Raw genomic sequence first — 22,365 nt, 5'->3', positions numbered from 1 at the left:
ACACATACGTACACAAACTGAGTTCAAACTGAGAAGCTGAGTTCCCAGACAGAGTCTGGCCCTGCGTTGACCTGTGTTGCTGCGTTTATCTAATAACATAATTTGAGGGATTTCCTGCATAGGCCAAAGAGCGCAGATCCCTCCACATGCCTGAGAGAGAGAGAGAGAAAGAGAGAGAGAGAGAGGGACCCTCACACATGTACACACACGATTGCTTCTTTCAGTATATTGTGGTATGTCTGGAGTGTCGTGTAAAAAGACAGTGTCTAAAAGTCACTGAAATCAAATATACCTGTGTGTTTGTTTGTTAAAGGGGACAGAGAATGAAAAACCATTTTTACCTTGTCTTTGTTGAATAATGGTAGTCTACCCGCATTCACAAACATACAAAAAGTGCTAGACATGCTAAACATCTCAGTCTCATAGAAATTGCTCTTTTAGAAATATCAGTCAGAAAACGGCCCAATCTGAAAAACTGATGCTTATGACATCACAAGCATCCCACTGCCCCTCCACTTTAAAATAATTGGCTACATTTTATGAGTGGCAGCAAAGTCAGCCAATCAGTAATGAGATTGCAAGTTAAGCCAGTAGGGGGAGCCAAATAGGTGCAAAACCACTTGTTTAAAATCACCCACCCTAATAGAGCTATCTGAGAGAGGTTTTTAGGAAGCTTCTAAGGCATTAAAGACCCAAATAAAAAAATTGTTGTCTACATGTCACATCACAGAACAAGGATAAATACCCCGTTCAATCATTCTATTTCACCTTTAAGGTCTGTTAACCTAAAAAAAGAATTACAGACCAGACCTGCATCTGGTTCTGTTTATGTTTAAATGTAGGAGAAGTTTTAATTTAGATTTCCCATAAAGTTCACTGGAAAATTGAATCACCCCCATGCCATCCCAGGTGTGTATGACCTTTTTTCTTCAGTTGCACACAATCAAGTTACAATAAATAATATCATCGCTCTTTCTAGCTTTGTACTGCCATTAAATAGTGATCAGCATTCTGGCTCAAAATTACATCCATCGATCAATAAAGACATCAAGTTAGTATATGTCTTTTGAAGTGATACAATATGTTGTTGTGTTATAATCTTTTTTCTCACAGACATAACGTTTCACTTCAGTAGACTTTAAGGGATAGTTCAGCTAAAAATAAAAAATCAAGAGAGAGCTTTGTATTGCTAAGCAACCACCGTCGCAGCTGTCCTGTCAATCAAACTTTGAAGCGTGGGCGCTCTTTTGCTGTTAACTCTCATATTAGCAGAAACTTTCAAAAGAGGGCACTTGCTCTGACCTTGATCGAGGGTAAGAGGTGCACAAACATGCACCAGAGAGTGAGGCCATGTCCCAAATGGCGCAGTGCATTGTGGACTTTCGGTCTCCTGGCCTTAAATTGCGCATGCTTGCTTAGTCTACGAGTCCATAGGGTGTCTTATCTGTCCTTTTTACGCTCTGAAGTGTGCTCATCAACGCTCCTCTCTTTGCACTCTTGATGTGGTCTTCATCGAAGCCTGCACTGCTGAAGGCTCCATGCACTTTACCTACCCAGATGTCCTTGCGAAAGAGCAATCTGATGACAGATATGAGATGTTCACACTGATGGACAACTTCTCTAACTATTTCCGGCGTGACGCTTGAGTCTGTCCCAAAATACGACTCCGGTGCGCCCTCGTGGACTCATGTTTAACTCTTTCGCCGCCAGCATTTTTCATGATTTTCAGAAAAGTTGAATGCCTTCCAGAAAATGCTCCTTATTAAATATATAAACATACAATATATGAAATAAAAGAACAGACCCTCTGCTTTCAAACTAAAAAATCCGTTTCATCCTACCTTCATATGTTCTGTTTTTATCACTTCTCAAATATGTGCAGGTTTCATCAAAAACACCAAATTTTGAGCAAAAAGCTGAGATAATTCCTTTTTTGTGAAGGAGTTTTGATAGAGATCAGATGCAGAGCGATCTTTAAAACATACACGGACATACAGCTGTTTGCCCTAGGGCAATACTTCCGGGTTTTATAAGTTGCGGATAATAGCGGTATTGCAGATTGACGAGATAACTCGTCAATGGCGGGGAAAGAGTTAAATGCTGTTTTCATAACTTTTAAGCAACTGAAATAAGTTGTTGAGAAACTTAAACAGATCTCAGTTCAGAAAAACGACAGGTCCTGGCACAGACGCCATTCTCTGTTCTGATTGCGTTCAGCTGAAGGCGGGAGGCGGTTTTATGTTTCCCATGTAAAGAGCAGCTCGCGTGGTGTCTCCTCCATCTGCCATGCTATCTTTTAACTGGCTATAGCTAGCGAAGTTAGACGAGGGTGACTCCCAGCACTCAACACATTTTTTTCCTTGGCAAGCCGACCGGACGTGACATGGGGGAGTGGCAGCATTGACGTTTCAATTATTTTATTCAAAGTTTGAGGTTGTGACTTAATTTTGATCGATTTCGATTTAAAATCGAAATCATGCACCTTTTTGTTTATATTGCATCATGATACAATTATATGGCTAATGTACTTATAGGAGACTCTTTTGTTTTTTGCTCTTTGATCATAATGCTGCAGTGATTTGCACATTTATTGTATTTTGGTTGAATTGAAATAATTTGGTGCATGTTGCTTTGATCTGATGCTACAGTGCAGTTTGCCTTTTTGGCGGCTCTATGTAGTAGTCAGTTTTCTTTTACTAAAAATTGTAACTAAAAGTCTTTCCACCAAAATATTATGATATATTGTAAAATATTGCAGTTCTTTGAAATACCGACTCCCTCCACCTCCAGTATTTTACATTTAGTACACTTTACTCATAAATAAATAGTATTGATTCTAACCAAAAACTTTAGGTACTTTTCTGTCTTTTCCTCTCTTATCATCTCAAGACACACACATGCACACACAATACACCCTCGCCAGCATGTCGCCCTTCCTGAAGTTCCCATCCTTCTCCTGGGGAGTTTCCTGTGGTAATGCTGAGCTCAGCAGCTGATTGGCCAATTCCGGCAATGGTTTAATCATGGGGACGGGTGTTTTTGGAAGTCTGGTAATGACTTCCGATTTTCTTGGGGAGGAAGCAAAATGTAAATTAAGCAATTATGTATCTTAATAAGGGTAACACGGTATTTATAGACCTTAATAACCTTAAGTGGGCCGGTTTGGAAGCTCGTCAAGGGAATTAATGCAGTCTAAACAGCCTGCTCTTCTGTTTGACTTGGAGTGGCTCCCTACACGTTTGCCGCTGCACACAAATGTTGAAATGGGTTTTACAGACAGCCCTAATGATGATCAGAGAACAACACACAAGAAAACACAGAAAAGTTCACATTGGAGAAATAGTGCACCAAAAAATGAAAATTTGGTTACTGAGTCCATCCAGACCTAAAATTTCTGCTCAAGCTCTTATTCTACAGTATGTCTTCATTTATTTTTTATGGATGAAACATATTTGTACATATTTGTAGAATGACATGACAGTTTAACCTTATTTCTTCACCCCTAACCTGACAAGTAATAAATAGAAATAGCCATGTCATAAAGAATAGTGCATTTGCTTCAACACAGTTGGGTACTTGTATAGACAATGCAGTAGTCTGATTTAAAAATGATTTGGGTCACAACATTTTCAGTTGTGTTCCTCTCTTTCTGCTTTCTGCTCACTTTTTTGTGCCAAAAGGCTAATACATAAACAAACCGTCTAAATGGGTTATGAGTACCACTTTGAGTACCATTATCCCATGAGTACCATTATATCACAGCCCATTACTTTCTGTTTAACCACTTAATCAGTGTTAGCTTTTCTCAGTAGTAGGATCTAGTTAATAGTTGTCTGTCAAGTTATGACCTTGTTCTCACTTTGAGGTGAAGACATTTTAATTCCTGACGTGGTCACAGAGTATATTTTACGATGTTTTTGGCCCGTTTGAGAATGTCCGGGCTTACCGTGCCACTGTTCTCAACCAAAGAGAAAAACTTCAGAAGGCTGATTTGACACTTGAAGTGAACTGGAACAGAGCGAGGGGCTTCTGTGGTAAAATATTTGGGCTCCGCGATTGTGCCGACGGCAGCACAAATGTATTTTTGTAAGAGTAAGCACCCAGTCTTTTTAAGTTCAACGCCTCGTCTTAAACACTCTTTCAATATATTGGGGTTTTTAGATTGAGTTGCGTGTGTCTCAAGTGGTTAGTTTGGGATTATATTCTTCCCATATTGAGATTGAGCAGCTTTATTTTACCGCCTGCCTCTAGCGTGTTGACCCAGCAGTTTTTGCGATTTTCAGAAAATAAAAACAAATTGGAAAATTTATCTTAATACGTTAAGATGAGAGCTGGAAGTTTGAATATGTTTTCTGCTATGTTTGTTTAAATAAGTTAGCTTCCTTCTTTTTTTCTTTTCTTCTTATGTTTATTATTTGTTTTAAAAGTTGAACTTTAAATTAGATTTTGTTTTATTTTTTGTGCCCTTAATGGTTTGGGAAATAAGTCAATGGGAATTCTCTGTTACTTAAATAAAGTTTCAAGTTTCATCCGAGGAAATTCACCTGAACAGTGACATGAACGTGTGTGTTCGTTTGTCGCTTTGTGTGATTTGGTGTGTCCGTAAGTCACCTGTGTGTGTCGACACTGATACACGCTGGCACCATGTGGAATTTGTCCTGGTGCCGTTCTGTCGAATTTCTCCCTTTTTTAAATTTGTACTTTTTTCGTACGGGCGAGAGGAATCCTGGCCCTCTCTATCACAAAGAGATGCAAATCTCTCTCTTTCTCTCTCTCTCTCAGTCTTCTGCTGCCGTTCAGCCGTTACGGGAAGGGCAGACTGCTGGCGCCGAGCTGTTTGGGCTCTGTTCAGTACACACACACACACACACACACACACACTAATACACACACACTATGCCGTCACACAACATACCTACACATATCATATGCACATACGTGAACTCTGTATGGTATTTCACCCCTGTTATAAATGAATACAAATATATATGCCACCCACACACACAAGTTCACTTGCGCACAATCTTTATGCATCTATTAGCTGTAAATGAGGCATATTGCTGTGTTGCACTGGCCATTTAGGACTTTGGACCCACAACCCTCATGCTGGTCCCCTCCACTAGGCGGTACACCCCCCTTTGCTGTTTCTTTTCTTTGCACTCTTTTCATCTATAGTTCACAACAAGGTGAGAAGTTCATACACTAAAGCGGTCAGCTCAGGTAGATCCAGTCCCTATCTCACATCGGACTGAGCCAATGTAGGTTGAATTATGTGATGTTTTTCCACATTCCCAGTTGCTTAATCATTTTACAAGATGTTTTTGAGGTTAGTCGGTTCATAACGTGTCGATAAATATTTTGTACCTTTTTTATTAGGTAAAAATTTTGAATATTATTTATGGGAAAAGTCTTTCAATTCCTCTAATTGATGTCTTTCACCCTTTTGCTCTTTCGTATGCCCCATTTGTCTTGCAATTTTTAAACTTTTTCAAACACAACTTTATATAGACACAAATATTTAAAAGAATTTAGCATCATTAAAACTTCACGAATAATACTTCTAAAAGAAACTGGAAAATGTGAACATAATTCAGAAACAGAAGATCGAAAGAAAAAGAGATGATCCTAAATCGCCTGATCACTTCATGCGAATTCAATTCCTTTATTTACTTACCAGAAACTTTTCAAAAAGTTTATTTGACTTGTTCCATAAAAATGTAAAGTACAGTGTTTATTGACTCGAAGTGCCGATTATTTATTCTGGCTAATTTGAAGCAGTGCTCCCTTCTCGACGTGCCTCCGTCTCTCCCTCAATTTCTTCGGATAATCCCGAGCAGTGGTAAAGGAGTGGAGTCAGATGAAAGATTAAATAAATAAATAAAGCGCTTTGGATAACATTCCCCTCAGATTGACCTGACCCTGTGACCCGAGAGACACTCACAAAGAGGTCGTGACCTGGCCACAGGAATGTTCATTTCGGATTGCACTTGTATATGTCATCGTCATGCGTTTACTGTTTCCCTTACATTTTATCACCCACAATTCAATACCCTGAGAAGAAATGTAATGTGAAGTGTGACGTTTGGTTGCCATCAGATTTTTATCAAATTGCCTGGCATGTCAAAAAGACAAACTTGAGAAATGTTAATATTTTTATTAACTTAATTTATTTATAAATGTATTAAATGCAAAACATAATATCCTGGGGGAGAGAGAGTGTGTGTGTTATAAATAAAAGAAAAAAAAAACTGAACAAAATTTTATTTTTGTAGATGTTGCAGAGATTATGAAGAGTAAACTGTTGTTGGGTTTTTCAATGTTTTGACTTTATCTGAGATTGCATGGCTTATTACTCATCAAACTAAACATCTGTAAGTGGGCACGATTTAAATGATAGTCAGATTTAACCATAACTACATTACTGCGGTATGCAAGAATCTATCTGCTGCTTAAAAAGCAATAACATAACCTGACCGACTCCGGCATTCGTACGTGTTTTGCGTGTTGAGTCCTTGTCTGTATGTCGGAAATGTAGTGGATCTGGATTCCTCCCACATGTAACTGTTCAACTATTGTACAACATTTTTGATGAACCGTAGATTAGCAGTTGTCATTCCCTTCTCAAAAAATGTCAGTTATTTTTGAGGAAGTGTTATACATTGTTTTTTTCTTAACGTTACATTTGCATGTGCAGTTTACATGTTTTTATATAGCAAAATACATTTGAATACACATTTGAATTATAAAATATGTCACAAATTTTGTTAAGAAGAAGTACCTACTTTATTATTTACTTCTTATTTAAATAACTATGACTTTAAGGAAAAAGCATTGGTTAGTTTTTTTGTTGTTGTTAATAATATTAAAATGTACATGACTTTACCTGACTAAGCTTCTAAACATATTTATTTATTTCAATGTTTATCAGAAGTTAAAATTACAAAACACAGTTAATGGTACTTTTCATTAAACTTTATTTTAAAAAGATAATTTTTATCCTGGTATCCTTTAATTTTAAATTGTGCAATGTACTACCAAAATTGAACTAACAGGTTATTTAAGACATCCTTGCGCAGTGCAAAATGATAATAGTAAATTCATAGCTATAGTAAATCCAAAAATTTTGTATGCATCCGTACTTAGGTGTGTGTATACTGTTTATATATGTATATTAGTTTTACAGTAGTTCATCAGAACCGGCAGCAGGTTGGCATTTTTGAACTGCACAAGAACAAAGTCAGCTAAGCCAGACGCTGAGCTGCAATGCTCCTTATCTGTTTATGAGATGGACGTTTTCAAACGCAAACATTTTCTTTAGATGCGCTGGGAACACAGAGAACCGATAGGGATCAGATGCAGTCTAATTGCTTTAGATAGGAGCGTGTTATTAGCATTAAAACTGAACATAGGACCAGAGCTTCTTGACCTCAACATCACTGATGAACAGAGACCTGACTCCCGTTTCTAACGGTATTAAACCTGTAAACAATTTAAATGCACTAAAATGGCAATTTTTGGATAAAGTCATACCCCTGATACCTCCTAATAGTTTTCTTGTGTTGCCGCGTTTAATGCGGTGGTACATGTGTATCAGGTTTGTGCGCAGAAAGACTTGTTTTAACCCTCGGTTTGACCCGTCTCTGACGCGCTTTGCATGTGTGTGTGCAATGCTGGTTTCAGATGTATGCATGTTCCTGCCAAGGCGTCTGAGTAGCTTAGACTCCCAGGACAATAACCAAACACCCGCCCGCCCCCCTGAACTCCTGCGAGCCGGCTCGAGGGCATTCCTCCACCGGTTCACTGGCAAGGCTCAAGTGGGTCCCGTTTTTTCAAGCCCTCTAATTGCCGAAAGACATAATTGTCGAGCACTTTGAAGTAAAAGTCAATTTGCCATAAGTCCACAGCTAAGTGTTCCACTGAACTTTTTGCTGTTCGCTAGCCAGCAAACTTGTTCAGATGTAATGATAACAATGACTCTATTTAGATTTGTTTATTTAACAAGGCCAAAACATCAACCTCTTTTTGTTGCCGTAAGCCAAGCAGCATTGCGCGGTTTAATAGATTAATGGCGACTGGTGAGAGCGCCGTTTGTTTTGGGAAGTTGAGTCGGCGCTTATGCGTTTTGATGAGCGCAGGTGTTGCAGTTAAGAGAGACGCCCGGGTGACCCGCCGTGCTGCAGCCGCTGTCCAGGGTTTTCATTGACTGTGTGGGTGATGACAGGGTTATGGGAAGTGTAACAGGTACTGACACAATACCTCCACGCTTTGCCTCTCAATGCAACTCAAATTAGTCATTGACACAGCGTGTGTACGCGCATTGAACCTTAACACGTATGCATGTGTGCGGTGGTACATGCGTGTGGTGTGTGTACGTGCTCGCACCCGTGTGTGTGCGTCGGTGTTTATTGTTTGCTGTTCTCCTGGTGGCGCCAGCGCTAGAGAAAACAGAAGCCTTAAAAACACTTTGTTTTGGGGAACGGCAAAATTCTGCGGTTTTCTAATCGCAAAGGCGATCAGGGCCCCTGATCTGTGTACTGGCTGAGAGCGAGGGGAGGGGAGCGTTACTCAACTGAAGTTCCATGTATGGCACTGAGAACATGTGGGCGCACCAGTCTGTCTGTCTCCAGCACTCTCCCGAAAGAAAGAAAGAACGACTCGGTGAATGACAATGAGTCACAAAGACAGAAAATGATGGACAAAACACCTTGCACCATTTTACAATGAGAGGTGGCTCTTGTTTAATTTCCCTGTAGTCCTATTGCTCAGTTTTCTGTGATATCAACATGATTAATTCCAATCGATTATGATAGTACCAGTTTTTTCCACAACGCCGTTTACCTTTAAGGTATGGCAGTGCAGTGCAGCTATATTTATTGTCGAAATTTCTCAGTGCTTTGACAATATTAGAACTTTTAATAATTATAAATATTTTTTTTGTGTTTGTCACTAAATGAACATGATGAAGAATGTTTTTTATTATTATGTATGTACTTATGTACTTATAACATTTCAGGTCCAACAGGCACAAATCCGGAAAAATTGTTTGCGTAAAAACGCAAATGAATCGTTTATTAAACAGTATGGACTGGTAAATGGTAATAATACCCAATTCTATTTAAATTTTTGCTACTGAGCATTTTTTAATGACCATTGTTGTGATTCTGACATATTCATGAGTTGTGCATAGTCGACAGATTAGTCAACTAGTTATTCAGGCAACCCACAAAGACTTTTTTTTAAATGCAGTTTTGCTAATCCCTGCTAAATTTTATACAAGCATCAATTTATATATAATTTACATACAGTACTGTGCAAAAGCCTTAGGCCACCACCACCAGACTTGTTGTTTTAGAAGTTTTAATGTCCATCCATATTATTTTTCAATCTATTTTATTAAGATACAAACAGAAAATACAGGAAATATACTGACAAAAAATATATATTTGTACAAAAAATAAAAAATATAATTGTCAGGACTAAATGTCTTCTTTAGGCATCGTCTGTGTTTAGTGTGACCTCTCTTGGCACTAAACACATCTGAGCGTTTTTGAGCAGAATAAAGTAAAAAGACGTTTGAAATTAGGATTTATTTTATTTTATTTAGGTTTAAGAGATCCTGCAGTTTGATGTTATTGCTAATGGAAGTTTACCCTAAAAACTTCATCAGTTTACATTTTTATGCAGTTTTTAATACTATATACACATATTCTGTATTTTCTGGTTTTATTATATTAAAGAGACTAAGAGACAGTTATATATGATCACTATAACATTGCAAAAACAACAAATCTAATTCTGGAAAGACTTTTGCACAGTACTGTATAATATTGTAAATCTTCAATATAACGTCCAGACCTCTGTGCAAGTATAAAACATCACTACTGCATATTTACCTCTAATAAAAAAGCATTATTATTTCAGATGTCTGCTATGTCAGTGTGGCATGGAGAAAACACAAGAAAAGAAACATAAGATCACTTTATTGATATTTAGAAACAATGCTTGGTTACAGAGTATGTAAATTATGCCAAATTAACCATTTTATTCAAACCGAAAACATGCAACCTACACTATTGGCACAAAACCCCAATATTTTTTTTCTTATAGGGAAGCAATAATTGATTTGACGTTTCTTACCACTTCAAAGGCTCTGAGCCCTGTGGGCACTAAATTACTGGAGAAAGAAGATTTGCTTTTAGCCAAGTGTTAAGTGTACGCGACTGTCTTAGTCTTTTAACTTTACCTTTCTGCCTAAACACTCCTGTGTGTCCATGAAATAGAATGAGAATGTGGGTTTCTCATTGAAGATAGTTACATCCTGACACCACAAAGGGCCGTCTGTTTATCAGTAAACTTTCATATTTCTGTCTTTTTTTGCTCTTTTCTATGTTTCTTATTTCGGGGGGAAAACTCTGTTAGCCTGCTCCTCTGTTTTAAGCTAAACCACTGCAGTTAAAGTAAATGTTGATGTTCTCACTGCCTTTATCTGCCTGTACGTGTGTTTCCTGTTAAACAACTTTTCCTTGCATTATAAAGTTTATATAAATGTGTTATGTTACACTATGCGTTAGTTGTGGCAGTGATTTTGAAATATAATTGGGTCCATATTCACTATTTTACTTCAAATGATGCTCATCCAAATGGACTCTTTAGTTTTTAACTCGGATGTTATATAATACCAGACTTTATAATTTGTCCTGTTTAATCTTACTTCTTAGCTTGTGTTTAAGTTCCAAAAAGAAAGATAAAATAATTAAATAAGATAAAGTATCATTTATATTTAATTTATTTATCTGAAATAGGCATAATTGCATGGTTATTAACTTGATTGTTCAATCAAAAAAAAAAAAAAACTATTGTAACTAGCCTATATTATAACATTACCGTGATGTAAAATGACATAAAATTTTGATTTTGGTCACACCGACAACTGTTACAGTAGACTCACGTAAACTTTGATGCATGCAAATGAATGATTGAATTATTTATAAAATACAACATATTTTGTGCAATTCAGTGTGTAACTCGCTCTTGCATGTTAACCCAAGCACACACACACACACACACACATTCAGATAAATGGTGTTGTGATTAGAGGACTCAGCAGGGCCCTGCAGTGAGCACGGGAGCCACAGAACGAGAGAGAAGCTGCTCTTATCTCAGGCAATTAATCAGAGGGACTCATATTGCGGGACAATTATTCAAAGCTTATTCTTGAATAACTTACAGCTGGAAGCCTGCAGAAGTTTCCCCTGCCGGACTTGAAGGTCATGAGAGCGAGGGGACGCTGCAGGACAGAAAGCCGGCGGTGCGTTTGTGTTTAAGATAGATACAGCAGACAAGGTCAAAGTCACGGCAAACTTAACTTCTGCTTTGATTTATTTCACACCAGGCAGTTTATATTATTTTCCTCGAAATGATCTTTTCAGGTTTAATGTTCGTTAGGAACTGAAATTTTCATAGATACTGATAATTATTTTATATTATGGCTGATAACCAATTTGATGTTAATATTATGATGATGGTGATTTATTTTTTATTTGGTACTGGTACATAACAAAAATCTGGTGTAAAAATAATGTACAGTAGAAAGAAATGATAGCTGCTTATTACTTTGAATATAATTTGTTAGTAACATTAACCTAAGGATAAATATTTTTTATGTTATAAAGGACTGAAATGATGGTTTCTTTGTAATGGTTCTTTTTTTTTAAAAAGTAACAAAATTTATTTTATAAAGTTCCTAATTTGTGACCTTGTGTGTGTGAAAACCAGGCAAAAGTCTGCAACCACTAATCGATAAAATCGAAAATACTCAATTATAGGGCTGGGCAAAAAAAAAAAACGATTTTGCGATTAATCTTTTTTTCAAAGTCGATTAAAAAAACACGATTCTCAAAGGCCACGAATCTATTTTCACAAATATGAAATTACCTTATCCTGTTTGATCAAGAAATGTGACTGTTCTGACTTTTTTCAGCAAAAATTTTTCATCTTTCATCAAAATTTTATTGTATTTAACATAATTATATGCATTTGAAAATTAGAGATGGGTTCTGTTTTAATGTACCCAAGTGTACCTAAAATAAGAGAGTTTAATATACAGGTTTGTGGCTCTTTATCTCTTATTTTATTAATTACCCACTTGTAAACTTATGTTCACTCACTGTTCTTTTTGATAAATATAGTATTTGTATTAAATCTATATTCATTGAGTTGAATTAAGAATCGAGTATAAAAACTGTTTCGAAAATCCGAATCGAGAATCGAAATGGGATCGATTTGATAGCTTGTGAATCGAAATCGAATCGATCTGGAACATCTGAATCGATACACAGCCCTACTCAAGTAGTTGTCAATGAATGTCATCATTATTGATTAGTTGTGATGTCACATGCTCCGCACGACCATTTACTTCATACTGAGCAGTGTGCTTATACAGTACAAATGTTTGCAATAATTTTATACAATAAATATCTATAGTGTACACACACCCTGAAAGGTCTCCCAATTCATGCTGCGGTAATTCGGCAAGCTCGCTAAAGTTGGAGGATAATTGGATAGTTGGAGGAAAAACCAAGACCAATTTAAATTTATTTTAAATAGATTATTGACCAAAACATGTGCTTCATAATTTGTAATTCAAAGTTTTATGCATGTTTTTTTTGCATTGAGAAAAGTAATTAATTGTATTTAACTATTTTCTTGTAAAAAGATGTTGTAGCAATGTGGTGTAGATCTCTTCTCCATTAAACACACTCCTACAGGTTGGTTGTTCTCGGCACACGCAAAGGAGGCTCTCAGATGTTAGTAATTGTCCCGCGTGGAGGCTGTACCGAATTGGAACATTAAAGCATCTTATCTCTCCTCATTTAGCCCATGTCTCACGCTCTCCATTGATTGGAGACCCCAATAAATGAGCTGCCTTTAATTGCAGCAGGCTTTAATCCAACTTTTTCTTGTTAATGTACCACAAGGGAAGGAGGGGGGCGAGAAAGATTTTAATGAAAGTGATATGAGTTTGCACCCTCCCAAACATACCTTTACCTAACCTAACTATTTGTGTGTGTGTAGCCAGTTAGTTGCATCAGGCATTGAGCTTCAGTAAATTGAGCTCTCTCTCTCTCTCTCTCTCTCTCTCTCTCTCTCTCTCTCTCTCTCTCTCTCATCCACTCTTTTTCTTATCTCTCTATTTTAATTACTTTACAATGTGTGTGTAAGCTTATTTCCATTCCCATGTAGCATTTTTGGCGCAGTGGCTCTCCCGCGTTATCACTCCCTGTCTTTAGTCTTATTCGCATTTGTAAGTGACACAATCAATTAAGCGCTGTGTGTTTATATGTGTGAGTGTACAAATCCATGCTTTTCTTCACCAGTGCCAAATGAAATAGGAACGAGGGGGTGATTTTTGATATCAGATGAAAGAGAAACTGGTTGCAAGTGAAAACAGAGCCGTTTCTCTGCTGGACGGCTGAGAAAGAGGCCCGATGTGTGAAAATTATCACACAAACTCAAAGATATCTCTTATTTCAATCCCTCACGTAAGCACACATGCTGATTTTCATATATTTTACTTTCCACCGATAAGGGACACGTTGTTGTTTTTTAACTAGCATGGTAATTAGACTCATTTTAGTTGGATAAACTGTATACTGTAACATAAAAGTTTGAAGTTCATCAAATGGCCATATTATATAGTTTTGATGTTTGTTTATTTAATTTTAATTGGTAGACAATGAAATCACATTACAGTCACTTTATAATAATGCTTGCAAAAAAACTGTAAATTCTTATAATAAAATAAAAACTTTTTTATTATTAAGCTTGACCTTCTGAGATGGACATCAACATTTTGCAAAGGTTATTCACCTTTTCACTGATCTGCTGAAGTAGAAGGAAATGGACTTCATATTTAAAATTTCAGGCTCTATTTTGTACCCTATGCGTGGGATGTGCCATGTCCATCTTTAAATTCTCAAACTCGCTTTCCTTCTTTTTATTATCTGCGTTAATTGTATGAGAGAAAAGCGAGAGTACCTCTACTTCAGGAATAAAGGAAATGGAGGATAGAGCCATAAAATGCAAATATCACCCATGCTGCTTTTCCTTTTTTTCATACAAATTAAATGTCAACGTTGTGAAATACTGTCACTTTCGTTCACACTGAGGAGGCGATGACAAATCCATATTCTTCCTTTAAATAAAAATTCTTATTACGGCGGCCGGGGCGGTAATCACGCTGGCACAAAGCCTTCCCGTGATTAACGATAGCAATTTATTGTGCGAGAGGGCCGAGGAGAGCGAGAGCGACCGACGCAGAAGAGACATCATCTTTATCATAATTCGTATCATAAATAACCGGTCCTAGCCAATCAGAGAGCAGCCGGCGTGTCATTCCCAAATAACCTTTGATAACTATTACCATTCCACCGTCCGGAAGAAAGCCTAAAGTCACAATGTTATCTTATCCTCATTCTGCGCCTATAGAATACAACAATATTACCATATAGATTACACTATTTATAATAGAACGTGTCAGAGGGCTCTGCCTGCACTTCCTGTCGCCCATTGTGGCGCAAAGAGTAGAAAAGTGTTGCAGTGGCCAGATTACCACCAGTTAACCAGAAAGTGTTCTGTGTATGTGTGCACACCAGTGTTTGGAGTGCTTGGAGATATTAGACAATTTTGATTTAACCAGAGATTGTTTTCGTGATCGGATGTGGGTCTGATGTTGTGTGTGTGTGTATCTTGTTCGCTCTGTTGTTCTGCTGTGTAATCAGGTGAGGATGATTTTGATCTGTTGCTCTGATATCTGCCCTCAATTCCACCCCAAGATATTTTCATCCAGTTAATATTGCTCCTTTTCTCTTATCTGACTCCCAGTGTATGATTTCCCCACCCTGTTTCTTTGGTGTTATCTACAGTATTTGCCAAACATGGCTAAATGGGTGTAATTAGTGGTGTTTGATAAGGCACGCATCACTGTTGCTATTGCTTGTATATTTTTGTGAAGTATTTCAAGAAACTCCTAAGCCTACGTATTGACTTTGACTTGTAAGTCCTGGTGGGCAATTTAATGAGTTTAGAAGTTCCTTAAAGCTAAAGCCAAATCTGGGCATGAGAGATGAAGGTTAACATTTTACACTTGGACTAGTAAGCAAACAAATAGACCTGTACCGGTCACTTCTCTCTCTCTCTACTGTTCCTAACAAAAATATGCAGTTCATGTTGCAACTGGATTATTTCAAATATATGAAATTAATATATTACATTTCTCTCTCACAGATGAGGAAGAGGAGGAACCTGTTCCTGCGGATATGGGCACTTCTGCTGAGGCCATGCAGGTCTCGTTGGGTGAGGAAGAGGATGTAGAGGAAGAAGAGAATGATGAGAACTGGCTCAGTCGTCATGAAGGACAAAGTCCCAGACCTGAGGGTCTTTTGCCTGCCGCCAAGAGACCCCGGCTGAGCACCAAACCCGGTGTTAGCCCTGAATGGAGCTATGAACCACGAGAACCTCTCAGTTCTCTTAATTCCCAGCACATGCCTCATTCCCCTTCCCCTCCCCTGTCCCCTGAATTACCACGACCACCTGTGGCACCACCTACACCTGGACACAAGCCCAAACTTCCCTCACCCTCTCCTGCACGGCAAAAGAACAAGTCACCCAAAAGAGGGGGTGGTTCTGCACCAACTGGTGTATTAGGGCGGCCTCTTACATTGACTCCGCCAAAGACCACTCAGAAGCCAGGAAAGAGGTCACCTGGTAGGCCCAAAAGCCCCCGCAGTCCAAGGCCAAGCCCTGCCCATTTGGGGGCAATTGGCCGTGGTTGGGCCTTTCCTCCTGGAGAGGACAATTCCCACGATGGCCAGTTCAAAGGCAACGACACGGGAGACGAGGATATTGAGAACTCTATTGCCGCTGTCATTGCTCGCGCTTGCGCGGGTGGAGAAGGCACATCAGACCCTTTTGCTTATGACTCTGATTCGGACAGTGAGGGGCCAAACCCTTCAAAACCTGTGCCCAAACAAATACTTACGCAAATCAAACCTCCACAAACTCTCCTTGGAAAACACCCACCTACGCCGATTCCCCAACATCTTAACCCACCCAACCGCTGGACAATGGATGACTCTATTGATGAGGTCATTCGAAAGGCCAATCAAAGTCAAAAACCAATTCAGGCACCACCTCTATCACCCCCAGAGCCAGCTTACCTGTCCTCGCCATCTGACTCTCCCCCCACGCCACCACCCCCTCTCAAACCCACCCTAGAACGAAAAGACCCTGCGACCCCCTTTCTCCTAAAGAAGAAACTTAAGAAAGACATCAAGGCCAAGCAGAAGAAGAAAGACAAAGAACGACTTAAAGAGAAAGGAAAAGAGAAAGGTAAGAATAAGGACAAGAACAAGGAGAAGAAGCGAGAAAAGGAACGAGGGCAAGTGGAGGAGAACAAGTTGCCTTGGCCAGAGTTATCGCTAGGGGTTGAGGAGCGAAGAGACGGCATTAGCGGAAAGAAAGAGAAGGATAAGCACAAGGACAAAAAGAAAGATAAAGAGAAAAGCAAGAAGGACAAAGAGAAACGAGACAAGGGAAAGGATCGGGGCAAGGAAGAGAAGAAGATATCTCAAGGAGCCAAAGACATTGCTGCCGCAGTTGCCACCAGCCCCCTCTTCAGCCCCCAGTCCTGCCTACGTGTCCCATCAATGCTGCCTCCTCTGCCACCGATACTCCCTGACAAAGTGTTCCCGCTTCCCAAGGACACCAAGGCTAAAGACAAAGACAAGAAGAAGGAAAAGAAAGAGAAAAAGAAGAAGAAAGAGAAGGAAAAAGATAGGGACAAGGAGCGCGAAAAGGAACGGGAGAGGGAACGGGCCAGGGAGAAAGAGCGAGACAAGGAGGAGAAGAAGAAAGAGAAAGAGAAGAAAGAAAAGACAAAGGAAAAAGAAAAAGAGAAACCAAAACTTGATAAAACGAATTTAATGGTAAGACGCCCCTGTCCATGTCAAATCCCTGAACGTAAGCAATGTTGGAGCTTCTTTGAAACTGTACAAGCAACTGTACGTAGCTAAATTTTAAAAGGGAAATTTTAAATGCATAACCACATTATTTAAAAAAAAATAGCAATATATTCATTTTAAAAACTATTGTTACACTATTTAAAATATATAAAGTCAGACTAAAACACATTTTACTTCCGTAAGGTTACATTTTTGAGTAAACAGGATATTTCACAAAAAATACACATTAATAATTAAGTTGATTCTGAACATTTGACATTAAATACCAAAATGGAAGCCAAGGTGAGGGGTTAAAAAGTATTTTGGTTTGTGAGAAAAATTTCACATTCAGAGGCAAAAGAAGTTAAATGAAATTTTCTTTGAATACCAACTACATAAGCTCATTCATAAAACTTCCACATGAATTCAATATGACTATCAGGTGCAGCATCAATTATGCAAAACACAAGGGAGTCTACTAGCTATCCTTGTTGTGTGTGTTTTCGTCGTTGTGTGTGTGTACCTTTGAGATCAGAGGTAGATCGCTGAGCTACATTTACATTTCCGTCTTTTCCGGTCGATTTGTCCCTGGAATCCTGTTCCTTGCATGCAGCCCCCATATACATACAATGGACTATCAATGTGTGCAAATCAAACAAGGGATAATACACTTCAAAGCCTCTGTTTACCCAATTCATACCCCATTTTCAAATGTGTATATGTCTGTGCGTCTGCAAAAGATCTTGAGCGAAAGAGTATGTTAGTTCTTCTTTATCAAACTCATCCTTCAATCCACCGTCCAACGACGATTATAATGTATGTACACCACATCAGAGGAGCTTGAATTGATTTGGACTGCTGTGGGATTAAATTTTTCCAGCTTTCTGTCTCTTTTTCTTTCGGTACCTGAATCCCTGACCCCGCACTCTTTTTTCTACTTTATTTCTGTGTCCTGCTGCTACTGGGAGATGGGATTGAAAAAGCGATTTCTCTCGTTCTTCACCTGCTTAAATCTTTCCATCACTTTAATTTTTTGCAAGGCTGCTTTGCCATCCTGAAGACAAGAAAAAACACAAGAGAGCGAGGGAAAAAGAAGAGGTAGAGTCGAAGGGTGGCAGAGATGGGGGGGGGTTATCAGTCATTGGCCTGAGGTATGTGTGCAAGGGACTTAAATCCGTAGAGATTAGCAGAAAAATGCCGTCGGTAGCAGTAAGGGGCTTTACACCACTGGTTGTATTAGTTCAGGTGAAAAGAGTATTGCGTTTACATAAAACCGGACAAATCCAGCCACAATGCCAATGCTGTAGGACCACAATGCAATCTGCTATCTCTGGACCTTAACCATAACATCCAGTGCTGCTTCCTGAGAACTGCCTCAGAAGTACTGCTGCCAAAAACCGAATGACAGAAATTGAGAGAGAATAAGGCAGAGAAAAAGAGAGCGATAAGGGAAAGAAAAATAAATTATGGTATAGGAAGTGAAAGAAATGTTGTTGATATTTATCTATTGCACAATACTTGTTTAATGGATATTATGACCACTTATACACAGGATGGGTTTGGGTCTACTACTCTTACAGTTCACTCCACTTCATTTCCTGGTTTTCAACTTTTTAACATCTTTTTTTGGTATATATAACAGTCAGGACATCGGTTGAAATGGATCTTTAAGATAGATCATTATTTTACATGCATTTTTGAGTTAAATTGTATATTTCACAAAAATTTAGATATTACATACCAACAAGGAACTGTTTTACCTTTGAAGCCACTGATCTTTTGAAGTTTTTGAAAATGTTTAGTAGACTTTTCACATGATAAACATTACATGGTTGTTGATGCTGCTAAAATCTAAAGATGTAAAAGGTTCATGTATGCATTTAGTTAATCGACCAGCAATACAATGTTTGTCGGTACCTCACAAAAAGTCTGGTAAATGATTTTGATTTGATTCTGGGGTTTTAAGATTGATATTTCGACAGCGTCCGACAGTAGACACAAAGATTTCTGCATCTGTCTTTTTCGTTGCTACCACTGCTTTGTTGATGCATCGCAATCTGATACACAGATAGCATTTTCAGTAAACAAAAACGCGTGCTTTGGCAAAAATGCATTGACGGACATTATGTGAATGTGGAGAGTGTCAAAATAAACTTACCTCATGTCGATATTTTATTGGTGGCATCGATGCATCATATCGTTAGACATTTTATTGATACATTGATCCATGTTGATGGATGGTACACCCCTTAATTTAGTTACATTGATATTAAATTAACACTTTCTGCAGTGTATCAAGGCAATCCCCAGGACATTTATTTTTCAATGCAAATACATGTTATTTATTTTGTTCCTAAATCACCTTTCCGTGATTATCTGGCATCTGTAACACTGTTCATGTAAAGGTCAAAGCAGCGAATTATAGTTTTTTAGATTTCTGTTGCTGTAAAGGAGTAAAGATAAAAAGTTCTGTAGAAGCAACACAGTGACATAAACCGTTTAGCAAGATGAGAAATTCTAAAATCTTTAAAAAAAACTTGTTTTAAAAGAATGCATCAGATTATTTTAATGCACATGTTAATTTTATGCACAAAAAATTTCATTTGCACCATTTTTATGAAAGTTAAGACTGAATGCACCTGAAAATGTAAAATTGTGTAAACGCCAGTTGTGCCAAAGAATGAGAGATATTAAATATTTTATCCACCTTGATTGCATGTAAGCATAATCATAAAAAAATAATTTTCAAGTATCATTTTATTAGTTATTTCTTAATGTAAATTTTTATGTTTTTTGTAATATTTGTCCTGACATATGCTGAAAACAGCTATGTTTTCTAAATTTTTGACAAATTATGTAAAAATGTAAATCACATTGCTCTAAACTAGACTAAACCTTTTTTTTTCACTTTTTTATGAATATATTTATTTATATTTTCATTTTTTTAAATACCTGTTACACCACATTGACATTTTTGCAATTATCCCCCCAATATTCTTTCAAACTGAAATAAAAGCAAAAAATTTAGACTTGGTTCTCAAAAAAGAGAATGTATGCACTTAATCTGCTAATTTATTTTGAAATTTTAACCCTTTTACATTTAACAAAATAATTAACGTCACGTCATTGACCCATGCATTATTGTTCATTAATCTCAGTAATTATAGGAAGGGTGTGATGCCTTAGACATACTAAGAGTCACGGAGCAAACCCTTAATGGATGCAAAAGATATGGGCATTTTTTTCGAAATGTAGAAATTGGGGCCTTGGTATGAAGTAAAGAAACATGAATATACTCTATAAAATGTCCTATGTGGTTTTAATTCAAGTCATACCTTGCAACCTGAAATCAGTTTCCTCATGCTTTCTAATCTCTGCCCTAAAGCACTGACTTTTAACTTAACAAAAACCTATTCTATTGTGTTTTACGATGTTATATGCTTGTTAAATAGTACGTTTTGTAAAAGAATTCCCCTTTCCCTTTTATTTTGAATTAAAATTTCTTGAATTTATAGTGCTTTTAAACAGTGACACCGGTCTTGGGTCGCACTAGTTTAACAATTCTTTACATCCATTTAGAAGCTGATTAATCAATTTGCGCAATTCCACAGCCGTCTGTGGTGGGTACATGCGCGTCTGAATGAGCAGAACTAAACGCGATAGGAGCAGGTTAAGTAGGACGGGGCACTTTTGTGGGGAAAGACATTGCTCCCACCTCCTCAAGCACTTAAAGACTAATTAACATAAGCAGATAGTACTATCTCCTCCTGCCATTGTGGGTCACCCTGAGTGTGCGCACACTTTCGTTTTTACATCCGCACACGTGCGCAGGCCTTATCATCAAGACACACGGTTTTAGCTCCTTCCTTAGGGAGGAGGATAGAAGCTTGAGTGTTGGACAAGCAAGCCACTATGGCCACTTTGAGGTTAGTAAATAAAGATCCCTTTTTGCATGTACCAAGTGGGAGGTCGCAACCTAAAACTACTTGGATATGACCTACAACTTTTAATAGCAGCTTCCTAAAATTGACATACCAAGCAATGGGTCCTTCAGATTTCAGATGAGCCCACCTAATTGGTCCTAATAACATACTTAAAATATTATTTGAATAGAAAAACTCCATTTCGAATTTAGTTGCTAGAAATTATACGACTTTAGTTGCTAGAGATCATTATACATATTCTTTGTTATCATGAAAATACCTGAAAAGCTTTGAAGAACAGCAATATAAATATATCCTTACTCCATTTTCTGGAGCTGCGTGTCATAGCTGCTGTGTAAGGTTTTCGTCTGCAGCGCATATTGAGTTTCTGCACAAGAGCGCCTTCTGGCTTTTGGATGTAGCGGCATTTCACCGTAATTCATTGCGAGGGCATAGCAAGCATCATCGGCCGATCGAACCGCGCATCCCTAGATTAAATATTATGAGGGTACATGAATGAAACAAAAAATAAGGCCCACGTATAAGAAATGTATGAATAAACTCTACTGTACTCCCTAAAAAATTGTCAGAGCCGATTTATGTAACGAGCAGTGCTCCGACATATAGTGCAGATGCACTTTCGGTGACCCGAGTTCGAATCCCGACTCAAGGCCCTTTATCGATCCCATACCTTTCTCTCCATCCTGTACTTTTCTGTCCTCTCATTACATACTATCTATCAAATAAAGACAAAAATCGCCAAACAATTACTTTAAAATTCCATAAAAAAATAAGTTTTAAATTTCATGACAACTGTAAATGTAGTTAGATAGGAACCTCAAGGCACCTTTCTGTGTTATTGTGTTTGACCCTACTACAGTAAATTTTACCTGATACTTTTTTTGGTTCCTGAAAAACATATATAACTGTGAATTATTTAAGGAGGAAAAATGTTGTGGAATATATATAGGATGCATATATGTCGTGTATAAGCATGTTGTCACCTGCACGTGGATCAGTTTTGATAGATGACTGTTATGACAATGCAAATGCAGCATCAATTCATTTATTTGGTAATTCATAAGACTCTTTTGGCTGATTTTAAAGAACCAGCTTGTAATTCAGAATAACGAAGTTGCCCTGTATGCTGCCAGTGAAGACAACATAAACAGAAATTGTTGCCTGTTTACCATATTTGTATTATTTTATGGTGCATAGTCTTTCTAACTTAATACATTTAATTCACAATATTATTTATTTCCCACTGCCCTGTAGAATCAGCAGCTGCACAGTGGCTGACTTGGGGGGGTTCCCCGATTGGCCTAATAGCATGAACGCGCAAACCATCCGTGCGTCCCAAACTGCCTACTTCCATACTATATAGTATGCAAAGAGTACGAGAAGTAGTGCTTTTCGCCTACTATATAGTATGGAAGTATGCG

At 38.0% G+C, this 22,365-nt stretch overlaps 1 protein-coding gene across 1 annotated transcript in view; it reads left to right on the top strand.

The window, feature by feature from the left end:
* taf3 (TAF3 RNA polymerase II, TATA box binding protein (TBP)-associated facto) overlaps positions 1-22,365 on the top strand; it is a 56,893-nt gene that overhangs the window by 23,387 nt on the left and 11,141 nt on the right. Inside the window, exon 3 of the mRNA XM_065269278.2 lies at positions 15,286-16,985. Within this exon, the coding sequence (XP_065125350.2) occupies positions 15,286-16,985 (1,700 nt within the window). The remainder of the gene's footprint in view (positions 1-15,285; positions 16,986-22,365) is intronic.

This window comes from Paramisgurnus dabryanus, chromosome 1 (assembly GCF_030506205.2).
Source record: "Paramisgurnus dabryanus chromosome 1, PD_genome_1.1, whole genome shotgun sequence".
Taxonomy (NCBI): Eukaryota; Metazoa; Chordata; class Actinopteri; order Cypriniformes; family Cobitidae; genus Paramisgurnus; species Paramisgurnus dabryanus.
The sequence above is the reverse complement of the archived record's forward strand: the minus strand, read 5'-3'. Positions and strand labels throughout refer to the sequence as shown.